Source organism: Staurois parvus, unplaced genomic scaffold (genome assembly GCF_062004578.1).
Source record: "Staurois parvus isolate SC_StPar_1 unplaced genomic scaffold, SC_StPar_1.0 ptg000105l, whole genome shotgun sequence".
Taxonomy (NCBI): domain Eukaryota; kingdom Metazoa; phylum Chordata; class Amphibia; order Anura; family Ranidae; genus Staurois; species Staurois parvus.
In genome coordinates, this window is record NW_028317901.1 from 3,767,989 (window position 1) to 3,791,947 (window position 23,959).

General features: G+C 42.0%; 1 protein-coding gene and 1 pseudogene across 1 annotated transcript in view; both read right to left on the reverse strand.

Annotated features, from left to right (window-relative positions):
• Positions 1-4,025: 4,025 nt before the first annotated feature.
• BBS4 (Bardet-Biedl syndrome 4) overlaps positions 4,026-23,959 on the reverse strand; it is a 54,088-nt gene continuing 34,154 nt past the window's right edge. The window contains exons 11-16 of the mRNA XM_089671402.1: positions 19,512-19,664; positions 15,488-15,659; positions 15,312-15,381; positions 12,625-12,763; positions 6,463-6,667; positions 4,026-6,382 (exon numbers count right to left, since the gene is read on the reverse strand). Coding sequence (XP_089527528.1) covers positions 6,282-6,382; positions 6,463-6,667; positions 12,625-12,763; positions 15,312-15,381; positions 15,488-15,659; positions 19,512-19,664 — 840 coding nt within the window. The 3' untranslated portion in view covers positions 4,026-6,281. The remainder of the gene's footprint in view (positions 6,383-6,462; positions 6,668-12,624; positions 12,764-15,311; positions 15,382-15,487; positions 15,660-19,511; positions 19,665-23,959) is intronic.
• Positions 6,683-10,915, reverse strand: LOC149467617 (uncharacterized; annotated as a pseudogene).

Here is a 23,959-nt window from a genome sequence, read left to right on the forward strand (position 1 = left end):
CAGAGTTCATAGTGTCTGGATAAAGGAAAGTAACAGAGCTAATCACACACAACTTCTTTATAGACTGAGTTCACCTGTGATATGTGTGTGAATAGATGTTGGGTTGGTTCATAGAATTGATTTAACCAGAGTGCTGCCTGAGTGATTTGTGAATGTTTTCCATGATCCTGAATACTGTAGTTTTTAAAGCGGAACTAAAGCCTCCTATCCTTTTCAGCCAAGGAAGCTGCCATCTTAGCCTCTGCTAGATCTGCAACTGCCATGGTACTGCACATTTGATTTGTTGTCACACCAGCCATTTGATGGTTTGACAGGTTTGGTTGAGAACACATGCAAATGTGACATTTGGCATGCCGGGAATGTAACATTTTTGTAAAAATGTTGTTACATTGATTTAGTTCCGCTTTAACTGTCATCTAAACTGGCCTGGCGTGGGTGTGGCTTTGAGAGGGAAGGTTGTTGGCTCAAATGAAGCACACTTTTTTTGCAAGTAATTTTGATTGGTCAGTATACTATTTTGGTGCTAAATCCTGTAAAGGACTCCCAAGCCAACCACACAGTGAAGTGATGACCCTGGGATTAGAATGCAGTATGCAAGACAATGGCAACTTCAAGCAGCTAGGGATTTAATGAAATGTCTGTCACATTAAGGTGCACTGCCCTACCTGCGCCGCTATTCACGGCCTCGGTTGTCAATCACCGGGTCCCGGCTGGTGATTACTTGCCAGCAACCAGTGATCAAGGAGCATTACCGACGTAGGGAGAGAACTGTAAGTAAACAATTCAGTTCTCTTCCGTCAGCTCCTACACACTGCTATGCATAGCAGAACCATCCAAAGCAATGTGCTTACAGTGGAAACACACACACTAAAACAGCACAGTTAACCCTTTGATTGCCCCACATATTTACCCCTTCCTGCCCCAGTGCCATTAGTACAGTGTCAGTGCTTTTTATTAGCACTGATCACCATATTGGTGTCACTGGGGATGTCAGTGACACCAAATCAGTTCCCCCCAGTGTCAGAATGCCCACAGCAGTCCCACGATAAGTCGTTGATCACCACCATTTCTAGTAGAAAAAAAAAAATCCCAGTGTGTATATATACCACCATTTGTAAAGCCTATAACTTTTCACGTTAACCAATTAATTTACACGTATTGGAATTTTCCTTTTAGCAAAGACATGTAGCAGAATACATTTTGCCCTAAATTTATGACGAAATTATTTTTTAAAATTTATTTTGTTTACTGGACAGGTTTAATAGCAAAAAGTAAAATATTTTTTTCTCAACTTCGCCGGTCTTTTATTTTTTTTATAGCGCAAAAAATAAAGACCGCACAGGTGATCACATACCACCGAAAGAAAGCTCTATTTGTGGGGAAAAAAAAGGACATAAATATTATTTGTGTGCAGCGATGCATGACCGCGCAATTGCCAGTTAAAGTAACGCACCACCATAATGCAAAAAATGGCCTGGTCAGGAAGGGGGGGATCCTCTGTAGGGCAAGTGGTTAAAGTGATTGTAAACTTTGTCATTTAAAAAAAAAAACAGGTTTATACTTGCCTTCTCTGTATTCAACATTCACAAACTGAGCTTCAACAAAGCTTGCTGAAAGCTCTGCAAAAACGTGCTATACATACAGGGGTTGGACAAAAATATGGAAACACCAGGTAAAAGAACAGTTCTCGCAGAGATGCCAGAGGTGAAAAATAAGCCCGAACCTTGTTCTCAAAATTAACCATAGTGGCCCTATGAAATTGAGGTCTGGCAACTGCGGTTCCCAGGGAAGGTGCAAGACTTTGGCTGCATGTTCATCAAATCATGATTTGACAACACCAGTTGTGTGAATTAGAGCACTATTGTCTTGGTAAATGACGCTGTCTTCAGGAAACATTGTATGCACCATGGTGTGCACATGGTCAGCCAAAATTTGTACACAGTCGCACTATGAATATTTTCATCACACATGCTATACAGTTTTTTAGGAAAGTATTTTGCCTGCACAAGCTATAGCTGGCTACCTTCAGCTCCCCAAGCAGAACTTATTAACTGACATTAGCGAAGAGGAAAGATACTAATCAGAAGGAAGATGATGAAATGCAAAGCAGCTACAATTACACTGCTATTTGTGTGCAGTGTAAACAATACAGGGGTTTGACAAAAATATGGAAACACTACATAATTTGCAGGTGTGAAAGTGGCGACATGTTTTGCGTTGAAAGCAGACATGATGTAACATTCTTTTGCTTTCACTGTGTGATGAGACACCTAGCTAACAGGTGGGAAGTCTCACTTTAATCATTCACTGTGTGCACTGCTAGTAATACAGAGTCAAGTTAGAGCTCAACAGATCGAAAGACAAAAGGACACTGCGCAGGAACGTGACCCAGGAAAAAAAAACTGCTGCAAAAGTGATTGCAGAGCTCAGTCTCAGTTTTCCAAAGCCCATGTCCACAAAAACTGTACAGAAAGATCTCCATAAGCAAAACATTCATGTGCGAACTGCAACTGCAAAACTGATATTAATACTGAGAAGAGGAGAGAGTGGTGCAACACTCATAAATTGTGGACTATTGATCAATGGAAGACTGAAAAATAGTCCGATGACTCAAGCTCCACACGATTCCCGACCACCGGACGTGTTTACGCGTGGCAAACACGGCTTGAAGCTTATGACCAGGACTGTCTTGTGTCAACGGTAATGCATGGTGGTGGCGCAATGGTTTGGGCAGTCAAATCTTGGTATTCTTCATCACCTTAAAAAAGTAGAGTCACTGCCAGTGACTATGTACAAATTTTGGACAACCATGTACACACCTTGGTGCAGACATTGTTTCATGAAGACCGCGCCATTTACCAAGACAATAATGTTCAGATTCACACAGCTGATGTTGTCAAATCGTGGTTTGACAAGCATGCAGATGAAGTCTCGCACCTTCCCTGGGCGCCGCAGTCGCCAGGCCTAAATATCATAGAGCCATTATGGTTGATTTTGGAGAACAAGGTTCAGGCTCGTTTTCTGCCTCTAGCAACTCTGCAAGAACTGGAACAATTTTTGCATAAAGAGTGGTATCAGATTCCATTATCCACCAGTAACAATTTTGTTATTTTACCTGGTGTTTCTATAATTTTGTCCACCTCTTGTATATCACATGTTAAAAAGTACACATGATCTGCTCTTTCCTTCTTTGTGTTTGCTTTTCCTTCAGACATGAGTCCTGACTTGGCTTAGCTTTCTGTAAGGAGACGTGTTCGCCAAAGGCTTAAGGAGAGTTAAGCAAACATTAGCAGTCCCCATACTGCTCAGCTGCAGCAACCATACACAACAGGAAAAATGGTCATGCATTTACAAACTGGTAATTCACAAAGTGTTAGGGATTTGTTAGGAAAGTGATGACAAACATAGCAACCTACAACAACCTTTACACAAAATATCCATGTTTGCATTGTCATCATGGCAGAAAACAATTATACCCACACCTACTGAACTCTGACTGGAAGTCTAGGGCATGCCTATACTGTGGAAGCCACGAAACAAATCTGCTTAAAGTGGAACTTAATGCAAAAAGTGAAGATTTGGTATGTTATATGGAAAATATAAAAATGTTGTTTGCGCATAATCAGAAGTCTGAAAATGGTACCTTTGGTCTGGCATTGCTAAAAAATAGCAGTGTGTTTCCTGAGATGTGAGATTGTTTAGGTGCTTCTGTGCCTACAGCCTCATACCTGCATATCATCTGTATGAGATTAAGGCACTGCTCCTTTTGTGCTACTCACTGTTCTCTTTGCTAGAGGTTGACATGAGGAAGCAAAGCCCTGCCTCTACCAAGATGACTGCCTCTACACAGAGAAACAATGCAGGTAAGTCAGACATGGCAAGTCTGTAGTGGGGAAAGATCAGCTGCAGGGAGATCAGTCAACACTGGTAACTAGCCATTTGCTCTGTGCTACCTTTTTATGGGCACGGTTTCCACATTTCAATTTCTCTTTAACACAATCAAGGGTGTAGAAATGATCGGAATGTAAAATAAAAGAAATCCGTTTATTTGCTTCCTAATTTTTTTACTATAAATATATTGAGAACAGGTTAAAAAGCTCTGTTGTATCTGGGTATATAATCTGCACAGATTGTGGGTGTTGCAAGGCAAACTATTATCGCCACCACTAATACAACACACAGTAGATTCATTTAAAGCAGATCTTCCATGCCAAACAGAAGGTCTGCTTTTGGACAGCCCCCTCCTCCTCCCATGTCCTTTTTCCTCATGGCTTTAAGAGGTTATTTGTAAACAGTTTGCCCCTCCCCCCCCCCCCAAAAAAAAACTTGCTCTTGTGTTGGGGGGAGGGGGGGGGTTGTGAGCAGGGGGCTGGCAAAAAAACATTTGGCATAGAAGGTCGGCTTTGATGATGCTTATTAAATTACATAAATACCACGTAAACGATTGTTTGCATTTATATATACAATGTATATCTCACTACCTTCTATAAAGGTTGTGTAATCATGTATGTATGTGTGTGTGTATATATATATATATATATATACAGTTGTGTCCAAAATTATTCAACCCCCAATGCTGTAAAGGGGTTTAGGGACTATAGTGTACATTTGGAATTGTATTCAGAATCAAATCCTACAAGGACGTTGTAACTACCCAAATGCAACTAAAATGACATCAATTGTTTATGTAATACAGTAGTAAATGGTTCTTATGTGGTTTCTTCATTGCCACAATTATTCAACCCCTTAAAGACTACCACTCTGAAGAACAGAGGTTCATACAGGTGCTTTCCATCAGGTATTGAAAACACCTGTGGATGTCACCGAGCAGCAATCAAGCATAATAAGCACCAATTAGGCAGCTTTAAAATGACTGTGATACTCAGCTCCTTCTAGACATTTACTGGTGTGGTTACAAACATGGTGAAGGCAAGAGAATGGTCCAGGAAGACAAGAGAAGAGGTGATTTCTCTTCACAGGAAGGGCAATGGCTATAAGAAGATTGCAAAGATGTTAAACATACCAAGAGACACCTTAGGAAGCATCATTCGCAAATTCAAGGCAAAGGGCACTGTTGAAACGCTACCTGGTCGTGGCAGAAAGAAGATGCTGACTTCGACTGCTGTGCGCTACCTGAAGCGTAGAGTGGAGAGAAGTCCCCGTGTGACTGCTGAGGAACTGAGAAAAGATTTGTCAGATGTGGGTACAGAAGTTTCAGCCCAGACAATAAGACGCACACTGCGTAATGAAGGCCTCCGTGCCAGAACTCCCAGGCGTACCCCCTTGCTGTCTCCAAAGAATAAGAAGAGTCGACTGCAGTATGCCAAAAGCCATGTGGACAAACCACAAAAGTTGTGGGATAGTGTTCTGTGGACTGATGAAACAAAATTAGAACTGTTTGGGCCCATGGATCAACGCTATGTTTGGAGGAGGAAGAACAAGGCCTATGATGAAAAGAACACCTTGCCTACTGTGAAGCATGGTGGAGGGTCAATCATGTTTTGGGGCTGTTTTGCTTCTGCAGGTACAGGGAAGCTTCAGCGTGTGCAAGGTACCATGAATTCTCTTCAGTACCAGGAGATATTGGATGGAAACGTGATGCAGTCCGTCACACACCTGAGGCTTGGGAGACGTTGGACCTTTCAACAGGACAATGATCCCAAGCATACCTCCAAGTCCACTAGAGCATGGTTGCAGAGGAAAGGCTGGAACATTTTGGAGTGGCCATCGCAGTCACCAGACTTAAATCCGATTGAGAACCTCTGGTGGGACTTAAAGAAAGCAGTTGCAGTGCGCAAGCCTAAGAATGTGACTGAACTGGAGGCCTTTGCCCATGAAGAATGGGCGAAGATACCCGTAGATCGCTGCAAGACACTTGTGTCAAGCTATGCTTCACGTTTAAAAGCTGTTATAACTGTAAAAGGATGCTGTACTAAGTACTAAGATTGAATGTCACTTGGGGGTTGAATAAAACTGATAATGCTGTGAGCACAGAAAAGACATTTGTGGTTATTTCATTATAACTGTTATGTTATATTTGTCTGACCTACAAGTGCCTCTTTAATGTAAATGTAAGCAAGATGACTGAATGATCAAAAGCAATGTCAAACTGGCCAAAACACTCAATTTCAGTGGGGGTTGAATAATTTTGGACACAACTGTATATATATATATATTCAACATTGTAACAGATCTAAAATCAATTACACTCAGCTTTGTCTTATAAAAGCATAGAGAGATCTTATTTAGCTAATCTAAGCAGAAATATAAATATATTACAATTAGCTGGCACCCCTCTTGAATTCTGTTGCAGAACCTGAGCTTGAAGGGTCCTCGGGCTCCAATGGTAGAGATGGAGGTTTGGAGACAGGTGCACTGGATCCTAAAAGAAAGGTAAGTTATGGATTTTGATTTTAGCGGTGTGGAAAATAATAGGTTCAGATCATTTTTTTATTGTCTCACCTGCTGGGAGGGCTGCCTTACTGTATCCAGCAGCAGAAGACATTGCTCTACCCAGAGCCTGATTCGACCCCAGTGGAGTCTGTTCTGTTCCTGGTCCTTTCACTCCTGCTTTCTGCTTAGCTTTTTGGTCTTTATTCTGTTTTGTCCACACAAGACTCTCACCAACCTGCAGGGCTGCCCCTAATTTCTGAGCCATGTCCACCATCTAAAGAGTCACAAAAAGGCAACAAAAAACTTAAGTATGCCAAGATTCTTTTTTTCTCTCTGTTTTTGAAGGTCAAACAGGGACTTTCCAAACCAATATTGCATGTATCCCTAAATGGTTGACTAGATAATTTTAATAATTAAAACGTATTAGCTTTTTTTTTTTTTTAGTTCAGCTATTTGGATAAGTGGTAGCCATGCTCCTCTAGCCATCAACCCAAATGCTTTTTTCATATTACAAGATTTCAGCTGAAGTCACTGGGGCCAACTCATAACCCAGACAAAAGTGAACAGCCAGGGAAGAAAATCAATGGAGGAACTTTGTATCCAAGCTATGGACATTCAAGAAGTTACATAATCTTAAAGGATAAGTTCAACTTTGTAATAAAAAAGTACCAGTTACACTTACCATTAACAGTATTTCTGGGAAATTTTCCAGATAACTAGCTCCACCTGACAGGAAACTTAATCAAAAATTTACAGAGTTTAAATTCCCCACCCTTCCCTCCACTCCTCAGTTATATAAGAGTATCCCTGCACCCTGGTGCACAAAAGGTAATCTGTCTTGAATTAACCAACACCAGTTATGGGTTGGAAGTAGGGCTGCCGTCCTGGAAGATTTCCCAGAAATACCGTTACCGCTAAGTGTAACTGGTACTTTTCACTATTCATCTTCCAGGACGGCACACCTGAGACGATAAGCAAGGAACTCAGGCCTACCTTAAGGTGGGACTACTGCCTGTAATACTTTCTTGCTAAACATCGGGTCTTGAGGTGACATCAACTCTACCCTGTAGTGTCTCACAAAGGTGTCCTGGCTTGTCCATGTGGCTGCTCAGCAGATCTGGTCAATTGATGCTCTGGCCCTCTCCACCCAAGAGGTCGCCAATACTCTAACAGAGTGAGCCTTAAGGTGTGAGGAAACTGAAACCCCTGATTGCTCATAAGCTAAGGAGATGGCTTGTCTGATCCATCAAGCTATAGTTGGCTTAGATGCTTGCTGTCCCTTCCTCGGGCCATTCAACAAAAATCAAAAGATGACTCGACATCCTGAAGTCACTTATTCTATGGAAATATGTCAGTAAACACCGTCTGACATCTGAAAAATTAAAACTCTTTTCCCTCTCATTCCTAGGGTTTTGACAGAAAGACAGAAATTTATCCTGTGTCCTATGAAACTATGAGGCCACTTTGGGCAAATAAAAGGGATTCTGTCTAAGTACTACCTTGTCCTCTAATACCACCAGGAAGGGTTCCTTGATAGACAGGTTCTGAAGGTCACCTATTTTCCTTGCCGTTGTGATGGCTAAAAGGAAGGCAAACTTAAAAGGAAAATCTTAACAGAAACCTGTGCTACTCGCTCAAACGGTGGCTTGGATAAAGCCTCTAACACTAAGGTCAGATCCCAAGCTGGAAAATTATGTAATTTAACAGGGGTCACTCACTCCCTGGCCCCCAGAAACCTCTTAACCAGGGATTCTGACGCAAGCCTCCATATGCACCTTTAGGGTGCTTTCTGCAATACCTTTATTCACCCCAGCTTGGATAAGGTCTAGGATCACTGAAACCGTGGGAAGGGAAGCCCCTTTTTTCTGACACCAGCTGAAAAACACTTTCCACACCTTGGCGTATATTTTTCTAGTTACCTTTTTTTTTTTTACTGAGGAAAAGAGTGTCTATCACTCTCAGAACACCCCCTTTTTCTAAGGATCTCCATTTCAAGAGCCAAGCCGTTACCGAAAAAACTCCGAATTGGGGTGCTGAGTTGGCCCCTGTGAGAGAAGAGCCCACCTGACTGGGAGACGCTGCAGGGGAGCCACAGCCCACCTCTTCAAAGTGGCAAACCAGACTCTTCTTGGCCACCCGCAAGATCTGTATGCAGCCTTATCAGCCCAGCTTCCGAAGTATCCGTGGGATCAATGGCAGAGGGGGAAATGCATATGCCAGCTCGAAATCCCAATCCTGTGCTAACGCGTCCAGGCCTTCAGATCCCTGCTCCCAAGCCAGTGAGAAATACCATCTCACCTTCCTGTTTTTCCTGCAGGCAAAAAGGTCTATCTCTAGGCTCCAAAAAACCTGCCTTATCTAAAAAAAAGACCTCGTGATCGAGTTCCCACTCTCCCTGGTGAACAGTTGACTGAGAAAATCTGCTTTCATGTTGACCGACCCCTTTATGTGGACCGCCGACACTGAAAGAACTCTGCCCATCCTAGAATCTCCTGAGCTAGGTTCAGGAGATTCTGGGATCTGGTGCCCCCCTGGTGATTCAGGTATGCCACTCTCGACATATTGTCTGACAGAATTTGGACTTCTTTTCCTCCGATCCTGTCTGCAAAGGCCTTCAAGGCCCGACCCACTGCCAACAGCTCTCTGCAATTGGAGGAGGTTCCTTTTTGGTGTAGCTCCCACGGGCCTCGGGCTTGTTGGTCCTCTAAATGAGCCCCCTAGCCCCACTTGCTTGCGTTTGTGGTTACCCGAACTGTGTCCCACTGCGCTCATGGTCTGCCTTACCCCAAATTTTGGGGCTTGAGCCACCATCCCAGCGAGGTTTTTACACTCACCGGGATTGAAACCCTCTTGTCCAGCGACTCCACTTTCCTGTTTCAAGAGGATAGAAGGAAGAATTTAAGCTCCCTGGAATGAAAATGTGCCCACTCCACGGCCGGCTACAGGCTACATGAGACCTAGAACTCTCATGATGTGCCTTCCTCCCACCTAGAGGTCTATGACATTTGGGGTCCTTATTGGTGGGGTTTGGAGCCAGAACAAAGGAAGCTTCCTTTGTTGGCCTATTTCTTGGGTGAGTCCTTCCTAAATCTTTGCTGGGCCTGATTAAGGGGGGCACAAAAAACTTCTTCCCCTTATCCTTTTTGGCCTTGACAGGGAAATTCTTCCCCTTTTCGGTGGACCTCGATAATACCTGGTCCAGCCCTAGGCCGAAAAGAAAAGGACCCTAAAAAAGGGAAAACCGCAAACTCTTGTCGTCTGATCATCCTCCCAGGTTTTAGCCCATACTGCCCTCCGGGCTGAGTTAAGAAGAGCTGCAGTCTTAGCCGGTGTTCTGACCATCTCCACCACAGCATCTGCTAGGTAGGCTACTGCCTTACCAACTACCTCCAGGGAATCCAACACCTCTTCTAACTAAGCTTCCCCTTTTTTCTTGGTACCCCGAGAGACGTGGTCAATCACGCATCTATGTGTCAGTATTTCTAGAGATGCAGGCGAACGCCAGGGCTGGGGCCATAGTAGCAGCACTGGCATCCCAGGGTCTACGCAACAGCGTCTCGGACCTACGGTCTATCTGATCTCTGATGTTACCTGAGTCCTCAAAGGACAGGCCAGTCTTTTTAGATACTTTGCAATAACACGGCGTCTAATTTGGGATTTTTCAGGAATTTCTCTCTTCCCCATAAACGTATTGCCTCTTACAGGTCTTCAATTTTAGGACCTTTCTCTCAGGATCCTTCCACTCTCTTAAGACAATATGTTTGAAAGTTTGCTGCACGGATAGCACCCTAGCTTGCGGCCTCACCAACCCTCTATACATCTTGCCCTGGGCTGAGACCTGCGTTGGTGGTTCTGGGATGTCCTCCGAGGCACAGATAGCCCTTAGGAGCCCATCCATATCTTCCACAGCAAAAAGGTGTCTACCTGGTTTAGATTCCTTGCTAGCCTGACTAGCACCTTCCAAATCTTCCCCCAATTCCAGGGAGGTTTGGACAAAAAACATCTGCCTCCTCTAGCTCTTCCTCCTGCTTCCCCGTCCAAGTTCCTTCCTGGGAAGAAGACCATTCCCTAGAGGACCTGGCATCCACCTCACTGGATATCAGGGCTGTCTTGAAGGATTGTAAGGTGGATAACATATCCGTTTGCACCGATAAAAAAATCCTTAATAACTGCTGGTTTCTTTCCCTGACAACTTGTGGATACACTTGTAGCAAAAGGGTTTGGCATGGTCTTGCGGTATTTTATCATTACAACCACACCGTTCGAAGCAGGGGGGGGGGGGAGGGGCGGCTCTAGGTGTCTTGTGGGCTCTCTCCTGGGCAGCTACACACGGCTCTAAGGAGAGATAAACAGGGGCCCAGGTTAACATGTATTCCTTCCCCCTGAGTAAACCTGTAGGGGAGTGGGTAAGGTCTTTACCCCCCTCCTCTCCCCCATCAGCCGAGTCAGACTCACTGCCAGTGGTCTTCTCACTGGCTGCAGCCTCGCCTTTCATCCTTAGGAGGGCTCCTCGGGACTGCATCACCTTCGCCGGGCTGCTGGGTCCACTCTCCCAGGGGTAATTCCCGGGGTGTCCTCACAAGGAAGGAAGCGCCGACATCTTTAAGGTGGCAGTCCCGCCCTCACTGGAAGTCCTATTGAGAGCGAGGCTTTGCCCGCAGCCTCACACCCACTTCCGGTCCTGCACCCTGGGCTCTCCTACCTACATCTGGCAGAACCAGCAGCGGACTCCACCCCTGCAGCCCTGCTCATCCTACAGAGGCACACCGCGCTATTCAACATCCTGGCCGGTGGTCCCCATATCCACGAGAAGCCACCTCGCGGCCCGGTCCTCTCCTGGACATGCTTCCCCACTGCCCCGGAAGAGGGAGGAATGGCGCCCATACCTGGAATGCCAGGCACACCTCCCCTGTGCCCAGGAAGCTTCAATATCAGCTGGGACCCTTGGAGTGGGTGAGTTACAGCCTGCCTTCTCCAGCTCAGTTGTGTACCCCCCTGGGGGGACCTCCAGACCCAGGCCTTAGGTCTGCAAAAAAACCCCAAATGTTTTGCTGCAGGGAAACACAATCAAAAACTGAGGAGTGGAGGGAAGGGCGGGGAATTTAAACTCTTTTTCCAGGTAAAAAAATGTGCATTTATTTTTTTTTTTTTGCTAGGAACCTGCAAACCATTGCACCCTGGATCAGCAGATCGCAGGTGCAATGCAAGGGTCTAACAGATGAGCATACAGTTACACACTAACAAGAAGCATCAAGGAACTAACTAGTGTGCTCAACAGTGCCCTGTTAGTTCATTGAGAACCACAAGCTGACAGTGGCAAAGGCTGTCTGTACTTGTAGTTTTCCCATTCACAGAACTCTGTGAATGAATGATGCGGCCGAGTGGGTGGAGCTCTGCACGGCTGCATTTTTTTTTAAATTGTGGCAGCGAGTGTACACGAACCTATGAAGCTGCAGAAATAGAAATCAGAAATAGTGATGTTAATTCATGACTCAGCAGGATAATAAAAATTATTGTCAGAATCTCAAATTTTTCCCTAGTCTACTAAATGTATTTTCCAGGAAATTAGAGGAAATATCCCCAGTAGGTGCAGAGACAGTAATAAAAACCTGACAAAGGTTCTAACCCTTTACCACTGAATCCAAAATGAAACAAAAACATTTATTAATAAGATTTTCATAAAGATTAGACTTCATGTAGGAGCCTTTCATTCAGAAATTCAGAAACATCCAAAGTTCTTACAAACCTTTTCTCAACTGTACATTTACATAAACAATTAATTTATATCAATCGTGGGTACAAGATTAGCTACAGAACTGAACAGGGAATGAGTTTTACTGAAGATAAAAAGTTTTATTAAAAATACCTAACAAAAACTGAATATTCTATCTGCTTTTTAAGACCAAAAAGCCAGCAATGGGGTTGATTTACTACAGGCAGTTGCTACAGTGCTTAGTAAATGAGGTAAAGCTTCATTTTGCGAAGAATACCCAAAAATATGTAAGGAAAATAAAAAAAAAGCATTTTTGCTTGCACATGATTGAATGATAGAAATCAGCAGAGCTTCCCCTCAGATCTAGAGCAACTGCAGGCTACAAGCTTTTTGCCTTTAGTAAATCAACCCCAACATCTTAATTCTGACATCATATATTTAGATCCCACTACTGTCATATAACAGGTTCTAGTGTCTAATTATGCCACAATTGTAATGTTGTAGGTTTTTATTTTTACCTCTGGATCAAACTCTGTCCCAGTGTCTCTCAAACAGTTGACTTTGCGCTCTAGTTCCTGGTATTGGCTCAGTGCCCCCTTCTTATCCCCTTGATTGTACAGCAAAACTGAAAAGTTCAGATTTACGAGAGGGTCTGTCCTGAGAGAAGGAAAACCATTTCACAAACAGAGGAAGTGTGCTGCTGTATTAACACGATATAAAGAAATGGCAGAAATCAAGCAACTGGCGGATGTCTAGATAATGCAAAAATAAAACTATTTGTAGGCAGGAGTTTAGTTTCATGCAAAGGCAAGTTTTACATTGAGAGATTTCTTTTTTGCGCAGACAAGTCTGTAAATGCCATTAATGTTGCTTTATTTTGGTTAAAGTTGATCTCCATGTTTTAGTGAAGATTAAATAGTTCATTTGGACCAAGCTGGTCCAAACAAACGATTTACTTACCAACAAATGCAGTAGCTGTCAGAAGTATGAACTGTATTTAACCTCAGCCGTCATTCATAGAATACTAATCTCCTTGTAAGGAGCATCCAGCCTGTCTCAATTTTGATCTGGGAGCAGGACGGGAAGTCCCCATCTCGCTGCCAGAACACAGCACTGTATACTATAAGTGGCTGAGGATGCACAGAGGTCAGATACTGTAGCACTGAAAGCTACTGCATGTGTTAGTCAAGTAAATACTTTGTTTAGACAAGCTGGATCCAAAAGAACTTTTAAACATCACTAAAAATATGGAGATTAGCTTTATATTTAGTTTTAGACTAGCTTGCCATCTGTGTGTGGCAGTAACACATGGTAAAACATACATTTTACTGCATGTTACTACAACACATGATCAGCGTGTTACAGTGCCATTCATGTTGACTGCAGGGAAAGTGGCGACCACATCCATTAAAATTACCCCCCACCCTCATTCTGAATGCCACCCTAATGCGCCATGCAAATGCACCCCCAATACACATGAAGTGCATTTACAAAAGGTACATGTCCTATTTTTGGTATTGGATGTGTAAAGGGAGTCTTATATTGAATACTCTTTCAGTAAATAATATCCACTTTCAATTCATCAGAATTACCCATCACAGCTGCTAGTGCCATTCTCCACGCTTTCTTTACACTTTTAGACTGTACCTACTGTTATAAATGTCTAGATTTGCACAGGAGAGTTTTATGTTTTATGTGTATTCGCCTGTATGAAGCTTTATCCTCACACTGACCTATACTACATTTACTGGGGTTGACAGAGACTGGTGATGTCAAATATCTCCCAACCAAGAGAGCAGGATTTCTGCTAAAAATTGACTGTGTTAACAATTTTACATTCTCTGTACATCATACTGTTAGAATATTTTTTTCATGGAAGTTTTCCTTTAACTGGAAGTTGCAAGTTCAATATTAATTTCCTCAAATAAGGATCCATTTAAAGAAGAAGCTTCAAAACTATTGTCCTTTTAATGAACTACCACTAAAATTTGCAGTTTTTAATATGCAAAATTGGGGAAAGGTTGCACAGCAGTTTAAATAAATCATGGCATTTAAACTAGACATATCTGTCAAAATGATAATAACAGCATGGTTGCAAATAATGCCATGGTTTGCATAAAAAAAAATTATAATCCTATGAAAGAAAAAAAATCAATCAAGTGCTCCCTGTCACCTTGCTCATAGTCTTCAGTGTACTTAGCAGCTAGTGACAGCATGAAAGCTGGAGGTCCCAGTTTGGGGCAGGCTGAAAATGTTATGAAGAGGAGAATAAAGTTAAAAGAAGGTGAGAGATGGCAGAGGGGGTGGCAAAGAAGGCACAAGATGCAGTTCAGATCCTGAACCAGAGGAAATCAGTGGCCCCACACTGTGCACTTTTGCATGTGGTTGTTTAACAATGGCCCTTTACGTTTGGAAACATGACCACAAGACAAAAAAGTTACCAAAAAATGTTGTTTTGCGATCACAACATGTTTGATTTCACTATACTCTCTATGTAAACACCACGTGGAGTGGTCTGTAGAAGTATCAGAAGCTTCTCAGAGTATTACAGGTTGCAGGGAGCAGAGCTGGATGGTGCCCCTGTGCCTTCCATCTGCACCAAAGCCCAGGGATCTCATGCTAAATGTCAAGTGAGCATGAAGCCTTACAGAAAAGAGACTATAGTCCTTTATTAATGTATAAATTATAATAAGTTATCTGAAAAGCATAAACAACTTTTATGCCTCCCAGATCACTTTTTCCTGTGTTCGGACAGTTTTGCTTTAAAGCAGGTTTAGCCTTTTTAGCTGCATTTAGGAATGTTTAACTGGATCCTGGATGCACAGAATTCTATTTTCTCTAAACGTATCTAAACTAAATGCAGGTAAATATATAGTGCGAATGGCACCATTGAAAAATCATTATGTGCATTTATATGTGTTTCCAAATGTCCTCTAAATGCATATAAATTCAAGTTTGACGGTGCCGTTGCGAATGAGACCTGAAAATGGCATAGGTGCTAACTTGCTTTGAAGGTGGTGGTTTGGAGTGAAAGAACAATTATAAATGCTCTGAAATGGAAAATTTACAAATACAGTTGTAAATGGCATAGTTTACCCCCATGCAGGATGAAAACAAACACCATTATAAATTCTACTTATCAGTAAAAAATTAAATCTTAGATCTAAGATCCTTTCACAAGACATGTGACATAATGTTCACTCACTGATCCAGACTGGCAGCCTGCTGATATGAGTTCTTGGCATTCTCTGTATCATCAAGGTATGTGAGTGCCACTTAAAACAGAGAAGATATAAAGAGTAAGCATAAAAGCAGATACTGACCTCGGTACCACAGTGGTACAAAGGGCGACATACTGATTGAACAAGAGTTGTTGCTCACCTGCCAACAACATGTAAAGTGTGGCATTCCCATGATGTAAGGATATAGCTGCACTAAGGAAGTGAAAGGCTGAGGCATATTGCTGCATACTCAGATGAACCAGCCCCAGGTTATAGAGTACTCGCCAATCAAATGGGGAAAAGTAAAGTGCGCGCTTCAGACAGCTGATTGCCTAAAATAGCAACATCAAAATCACAGATGAGTGAAAAATCAGTAGCGGAAAGCTGCATCAACTAAACTCCCTCACTGCATCACATTGAATTAATCTTCATACACTGAGCTGCAAGCAAGGTTTTGCTTCTCTGCGGATGGCTATTGAGTAAAGGAAACACAGGGTTTGATGTTCTTAGTCAACCAATCAAAATTTAGCATGATATCTTACTGAAACTGGTGGCCCCAGCAACTTTTTTTCTTTGACCCAGAAAAGAAAAAAAAAAATCTTTTGGAGGCCTACTTATCTGAAAAAACAAAAAAATAAATAAAGGTGAAGAATTTCCCTGTCAGTGTTACAATGCAGCTAACAGAAGGCAAGAAAATAGAAGCAACATATTTATTGGCTACCATGAACAACAATACTTTCCAAGCACCTTAGGTTTTATCAGTTACCCAAGCCCCTTTTTTCTGGTTCTAGAAATCCTGTGTTCCAACGTGCTTACTCAACTTAAACTACAGTTGGTGATAATCTCGGAAATACTTGCACATTTCCTCTGCACTATCAGCTAGACAATCTCCTTATAAAGGAAGACCGTTGCTGAAACTCTTACTTGACCAATTCTAGATTTTGTATATCGCTATGTAATAAAATGATGGTTAACAAATGTTTTACGAAGATTTTACAGTGTCTAAATTACTTATTTATTATAGGTACTTATATAGCGCCGTCAATTTACGCAGCGCTTTACATATATATTGTACATTCACATCAGTCCCTAACCCTCAAAGGATGTACAATCTAAAGTCCCTAACTTACATTCATACACATACTAGGGCCAATTTAGACAGGATCCAATTAACCTACCAGCATGTCTTTGGAGTGTGGGAGGAAACCGGAGTACCTGGAGGAAACCCACGCAGGCACAGGGAGAACATGCAAACTTCAGGCAGGTGGTGCCGTGGCTGGGATTCGAACCAATGACCCTAGTACTGCCAGGCGGAAGTGCTAACCATTTAGCCACTGTGCTGCCCATTACTTATTACTTATTTGCTTGCACAACATTGAGAAGAGGATTTGAGCATATGAAAATGACCTTTCTAGGAACAGGTGTGTGCCGTTGAGTTTTTCTGTTTGCATAGGGTGTGGGATTTATGTAATTAATGTATTTAGACTACACAGTGGCAAAGAGATCTTTGAAATAAGAGAACACAAGGGTTTTGCATTGCACAACAGTGGAAAATTGTAAGAACACAGATTCTGGATAATTGGACTTATTAAAGCAGAACTAAAGTCAAGGATACTCACCTATTCTCCAATAGTCCAATGCTTGTGAAGACCCTCGTTGGCATCTCCTCAGCGGCTTTGTCTGGGAGCTAGTCTACGGTGATCTTGATTGGCCGATACAGAATGTCATTTCTGCGCATATGTAGGAGTCATTCATCCCAGCATGCTGGCATTGTTCACAATGTAAACAGAGCAGCACATGCACAGCTTTGGGTATAATTTGCAGAGAGCTGCAAACAGGAAGGTAATTACATGTCTCTTCTGCAATAAAGAACCTGCCTGTGCAATTTTTTTTCCAGCCTTTAGTTAAGCTTATAATAGATAGAGCGAAATTTGACTGGCTCAGCGCGGACCAGCCAAACTTTGATCCATGTGTTGGAAAACATTTGCCGATCAGCAGCTGCATCTGCCGCTGGCAGCAGTGGATTTCAAAGGGTAAGATTACTCCATTGAATTGCCCATTGACCTTGTTTGTGAGGATGGAGGAATCTATTGATCTATATCTTTAAAATTTAGGAGAGTGGACCATGTCACAATAATGCAAGCCCACGGCGACTAACTAACTGGGGAGTGGTCTGTGATTTAGGGTAAAGAAAGGGCTTATATTGAGCATACAAGACTGGCCATGATACCCTTTCACAGCCCGCACTACCTCTGGCCACCACTAGAGGGAGACTCCACTCCAATCTAGCTGTCTGACCACACACAGGCAGGTATGATTCTTATATACAATCTGGTGCACACTAGCAATTAGTGCATCCTTCTAGGATTCCTCCAGCTATCCTACAAGCTAGAACCCCGGTGTTAATCACTCTTCCACTGTCCACAAACGGTAGCTTGCACCACCCAACAGTTTGTCCACACACACAAACCTTTACAATCTGCCAACACGCAGTGCAATTGCATAGAGATTGACAATGAACTTAGACAGAGCATATAGACATTACAATACAATCTCTCCAGGAATATGAGCCCCTATTTAGTACACAGAATTAATTTTATGATTTAATATCCCAAAAGTGGGCACTGCATAAAATATGTATAAAGAAAAAAAAAAGAGTTACAGAAAAGACAAAAAGACATGCACAATTGGCTATTCACTGTGAAGTAAAAAGGGAATAAAAACAGAAATAAAACTTTTACCAAGATTTATCCTGTGACTGGAGCAAGCCAAAAGAAAGTCTGCGATTCACCAGTCAGATGGAACCGGCTCTGTACGAATGACACCGTCCATTTCTCAGGGTCCTCAATTTATTGAAATATGGATGTGGGCTGGACTTTAGGCCTTGGTCAATCACCCTGGGGAATGTTCCCCTCCCAGCCCACAGGACTTTCTGTGTTCTGAAGTGCCCATAACTGAATGGGCCAGGAATGGTTCGAATCACTGGTCAGGGATAGGATTTCCAACACCAGCGCGTCAGTCCAATTGCGACAGTACCAATCCCTGTTCAGCTGTCGCAATCAGGCACCATATAACCATTTTCTGCGTTTCTCTGCATTCTACATAGGTTACAAATACAGCTTTACATGTACATTTAGCCTAAAATGTGTCCAATCAGAAGAAATTATTTTCATCTCTCTGAAACTAATATTTTAGGTTTTATGAAAGATTAAATAGATTTCTCTGATCTGTTTGTATAAGTCAAAACTGACAGGCATTTTGGAGCCTTCTGCCTGTCTCCTGCTGATTTGTGTAGCCGAAATGGCTTGGATTCTTCTTTTAGGTTCAAGAAGGTGGCTATCTCTGGCTACATTGATGGGAAAGTTTTATTGGCATCTAGGTGTCCCCACTAGGCTAGAAGCTTGCTCTGTCCTTTCAAATGCCAATTAAAAAACATATATCCCTGAATGATTAAGGAATACTGTATTTCTAATAACACGGGATTAAACTATATCTACTACTGATAAAATTATTCTACTCTTACATTTACGTTACAGGCCTCACCAGCACGTAAAAGTAGTTGTCCAAGCACATGACCATAATAATCCATACATAATACAATAGGGGTACAGCGCACTGAACAGAAATGTATAGCTTTATCAAAACTTAAAATAGCAACTTCAGGCATCCCTGCCATTTTTCATAACTACGTACTAATCTACACCATGCATGCAGTAGACAAAACAAAATTACATGCAAAAAGAAGCATATAATATGTTCAAGTCACAATAAATTATTGTAAATATTACATTTATAACTCAAAATATGTACTCAGTGAAAAAACACTAGTTCTGTACCATGTGATCCATTGCGTTTGCGACATGCATTTGGGATGTCATTAACTTATTATTGACACCTGCTGCAGATTGCAGACACAGCACATTTTGAATGTGGCATGGGAAATGCGCATGGAACGTGGTTTTCCTGCACCGCGTTCTGGTGTGAACCGGCCCTTATTGTAATCCAAATAGCATTCAAAATGGCACATTTTTTTATTTCAACAAGTCATAATTAAGATTATTTTGTATGCCTAAAGTTATTTAGGGAGCGTATCTTTTTTTTTTACTAGTTTTGTGATCCAATAATAGGAAGTAATATTAACAAAACTATGAAAACCTTGCATAAGTATAGGAAAGCAGTCTTACCGCCACATACTTCTTCTTGCCATAAAAACACATGCCAATATTGTTCCACAAGGGGGAGCTCTCTGGGACACTGGCAGCAGCTACACGATACTTGCTAAGAGCCACATCATAATCACCGTGGGACTGCATCATACAGCCAGCTGCTAATATGCCCTTTAAATTAAAAAAGTAAAGTTTTTCTGTCTCACACATTAAAAAAAATATTTTTTCTAATAGTTAATACTGCAGACTAAACCATGGGCACTTCCTGTGACCGCATGTCATTTTAATTATATGAATTTCAAACTTGCCATTGGGATTTCAGAAAACAAAGTTATATTGACATGCACACAAAGTGTAGGGGACATATGGAATGCGACAGAATAGCAACAAACCAACTACTGTATACTATATAGATAGAGAATAAAGGTACAAATATTGATGCCAAATATACAATAACTACAGAAGCTTAAAGACATAGTTCATCTTTCTTTTTACAAACTGTCTATGCAGGAAGGGGCGCCTGTAGATTAAAAAAAAAACTGTGCAGATTTGACCAAAGTTGAATAATGCCCTTGTTATAGGTGTAGGGCATTTACATACCTTCTGAAGCCTGACTGAAAAACTCCCAGAGATGGCATCATCTTATCCTGCCACCTTAGCAACGTCCTAGCAACAAGGCAGGATGGGATGATGCGATTTCTGGGAGTTTTTCAGTCAATCTTCAGGAGGTATGTATATGGCCAACACCTATAGCAAGTCCAAATGTATTTATTGATATGTTGCTAAAAGATGCGTTTCTGGAGTCAAAGGAACTCCCCTTTCATCAGGGATACAACAAAACATAACATAATGTAAATATAATTGTGATTGATAAAGTCATGAACCTAACAATCCTATTCCTAACATCATTCTACATGCAGGTATTGCTTTATCATACATCACGGGACACAGAGCAGGCCATAATAATGACTATGTGGGTTATATGCCACCTATAGGTGAATGGACACTGGCCAACCAATCAAACAGGAAGTACCCCCATATAACCCCTCCGACACAGGAAGTACTCACCAGTGTCTGTAAGGTGGATGTTTACTGAACATGTGTTGCATATGCTCTGTGAAGCATACTGGGAGGTCTGGAACGATTCTACTGAGAGTCAAGGACCTCAATCTGATCCATTCAAAAGCTGTTAGCCAAAATGGATGGTACCCGATCCTTGCTGGATAAGGAGAAGAATCCTCAGGGTTTTGGCTGTAATCCAGGTTTACGGCGCTGGACCCTGTGTTTTCGGAACCCTGTGCAGTTTGATTTGACCAAGGAGCTTCCAGTAGGGTGCTATACGGGTCCAAGGCAGTGGCACCCATTTTAAAAGGAGGACCAAGTCCTTGAAGGTCTTTAGGACAAGGCCCACCATAATGGGCAAAGGTTGGTCCCCGATTATGAGTTCAGGGGCCTGTGGCGGGATGGGTGTTTTATATATATATATATATATATGTCTATCTATCTCCTTTATATGCGGTGGAGTCTGCTATGGTTGACTTGGAAGGCCTCCAGGGGAGTACTTCTTTTTTTCTTGCCTGTAATACCTACTTGTGGCCACTTAAGGGAGTCTGTTACCACACGGGCGCTCGAGCTTGCAAGCGCAGAAGGCAGGGGAATAAATGCGCAGTAGCAGCAGGAAGAGGAAGTCGGCCATATTGTTTACATAGCACCCTGCCTGTTACATGTGAGCTGCTGCAGCCACCGCTACCTCTGCTGTTACCGCTGCTGGACCCTGGAGGGATGGCCAGGACACAGGGCAGGTTATGCTAAAGGACATGTGAGTACTCCCCTGGGAGGGTCGGACAGTCAGGCAGGAGGGATGTGTTGTTACCCCGGTTTTTTCTGTGCACTGCATTGGAGTGTGTGGCTTCACTTTTAAACAGGTCTATTGTGTTTGCTGTGTTTTCTGGCCCATTCAGTTCTGGGCACTTTAGAACACAGAACGTCCTGTGGGCTGGGAGGGGAACATTCTGCAGCGTTGATTGGCCAAGGCCTAAAGTCCAGCCCACATCCATATTTCAATAAATTGAGGACCCTGAGAAATGGACAGTGTGATTCGTACAGAGCTGGTTCCATCTGACTGGCGAATCCCAGACTTTCTTTTGACTTGCTCCAGTTACAGGATAAATCTTGGTAAAAGTTTTATTTCTGTTTTTATTCCCTTTTTATTTCACAGTGAATAGCCAATTGTGCATGTCTTTTTGTCTTTTCTGTAACTCTTTTTTTCTCAGTACATACTTTATGCAGTGCCCACTTTTGGGATATTAAATCATAAAATTAATTCTGTGTACTAAATAGGGCTCATATCCCTGGAGAGATTGTATTGTAATGTCTATATGCTCTGTTTAAGTTCATTGTTAATCTGTATGCAATTGCACTGAGTGCTGGCAGATTCTACATACTTACCTGTAAAATCCAGTTCTTGGAGTACTTCAGGGAAACACAGAGGTCCCGCCCATCTTTCTGGATTTCCATTGCTTTCTACTAAAACTTGTTGGAGGAGGGGGTTAAATGGGGGAGGACTTACTGTTTGATTGCTTGGCCATTGTCCATTCAACTATAGGTGGCATATAACCCACATAGTCATTATTATGGCTTGTTCTGTGTCCCGTGATATACTCCAAGAAATGGATTTTACAGGTAAGTACATAGAAAAAATCCAATTTTATGGAAGCAAGAATGTGTATACACTAGTATGTATGTTATCCATAATCATTTATAATTGTTAGGCTCGTGATTTTATCAGTCACAATTATATTTACATTATATTCTGTTGTAACCGTGATGAAGGGAGAGTTCCATTTGACCCTGAAAAAGAGTTGGCTTTTTTTTTTTTAACAATCATAAGTGCTTTTATTGAAGAAAAGCATGACACATTACAGTTGAAAATAAAACTGTTGACATATCATAACATAGTAATTTAAAGTACCAAGTACAATATTAAAAAAGTGCAGCATCGTCACATAAATACAGACAAGATGTACTATATCATTTATGGGTCTGACCACAAACAAACAAAATATGAAAATCAACACTAACTTCTCAGGGAAGAGTGGAGGGTGAAGGAATGGAGCAGGGGAAGGAAGGAAAAAAGGGAGGGGGGGGGGCAGAAGGAGGGTCAAATATAGGAGGGCAGGGACACTGAGGATGGGGATGTATGAGAGATATCAGTGAGAACTAAAGGGCTTAGACACATCACCAGACCTTCCAGTTGGATAGGGGAGGGTCTACCCAGACGTCCATGGCTGTCAAACCTTGTCATACGTCCAGGGACAACCATGATTGATATAGGTCAGCTTGTACAGGAGCAGAGCAGTGTTAATCATGATTTCCCAGGATGACACATCTGGGGAAGCAGTAGACGTCCATTTATAAAGAAGCTCTTTCTTAGAGTAAAATAAAAGATAAGAAATCAATAATTTACTATGATGGGGATGTTAAGCGTCATCAGGAATCCTCAAATAGAGCCAGCTCTGGGGATTTAGAGATTGACAGCGGACGCCTAAGGTTAATAAGGTCGAAAACTTCAGACAAAAAACCATTAACCCTAGGACACTCCCAAAATTAGAGCCTAAACGCATTTGGCATCGAGGGCAATGTGGGTCCCTGTCTGGGTATGTTTTATGTAGTCTCATAAGGGTAAAAGTATATGCGATGTAGGAATTTAGTCTGTATCAGTTTATCTCTAGAGGAGACCACCATTTTAGGGCATTGTTGGGTTGCCTTTCATTTAGCACATCAATAAATTAATTTGGATTCTTATCTTTTGATCTGGCGCTCCTTTCATTTTTGCAGGTTTTTTTTTCTGGTAACCTGCTGGAGTACCCACTAGAGGTGCCTTACCTGAGCCAGTGGGCCCTTCAAATGGTTTTGCCCACTCACTACTTTGTATAAACTCATATCAAAGTTCCAGCGCCTCTTGCATGCCCTTTCATTTCACCAAAAGCAAAGGCTAATTCAACTGTGGTCAAAGCTGCACAGTTTTTTGTCTAGAGGCGCCCCTTACCTGCATAGGTAGTTTTTTGGCAAAACTGAACTGTGCCTTTAAAGGAGAAGTACAGGTGTACCTCGGTTTACTAAAGCCTTGGTTAACATACTTTTTGGTTTACAAATGAAAATCCATTGAAAATAATTCCTCGGTTTACGAATTTTTTTTACAAATTTTTTCCGCAATACGAAGTGTATGTTGGTGCTGATCTTTAAATGCAATTGCCAGCTTTTTTTTTCTTCACTATAGCTCACAGAATTAGTTGTCACTTTCCCTGTAGTTAAAGGAAACTTTGTTTCTTTTAAGAAACTAAAAGGAAACATTGTTTCTTTTGACTCTGGATATAAACTAAAAGTAAACTTTCTTTTTTTTAGCTGGGGGAAAGTGACAGCTGATTCTCTGAGCTATAGTGAAGAAAAACAAAAGGGGTAATTAC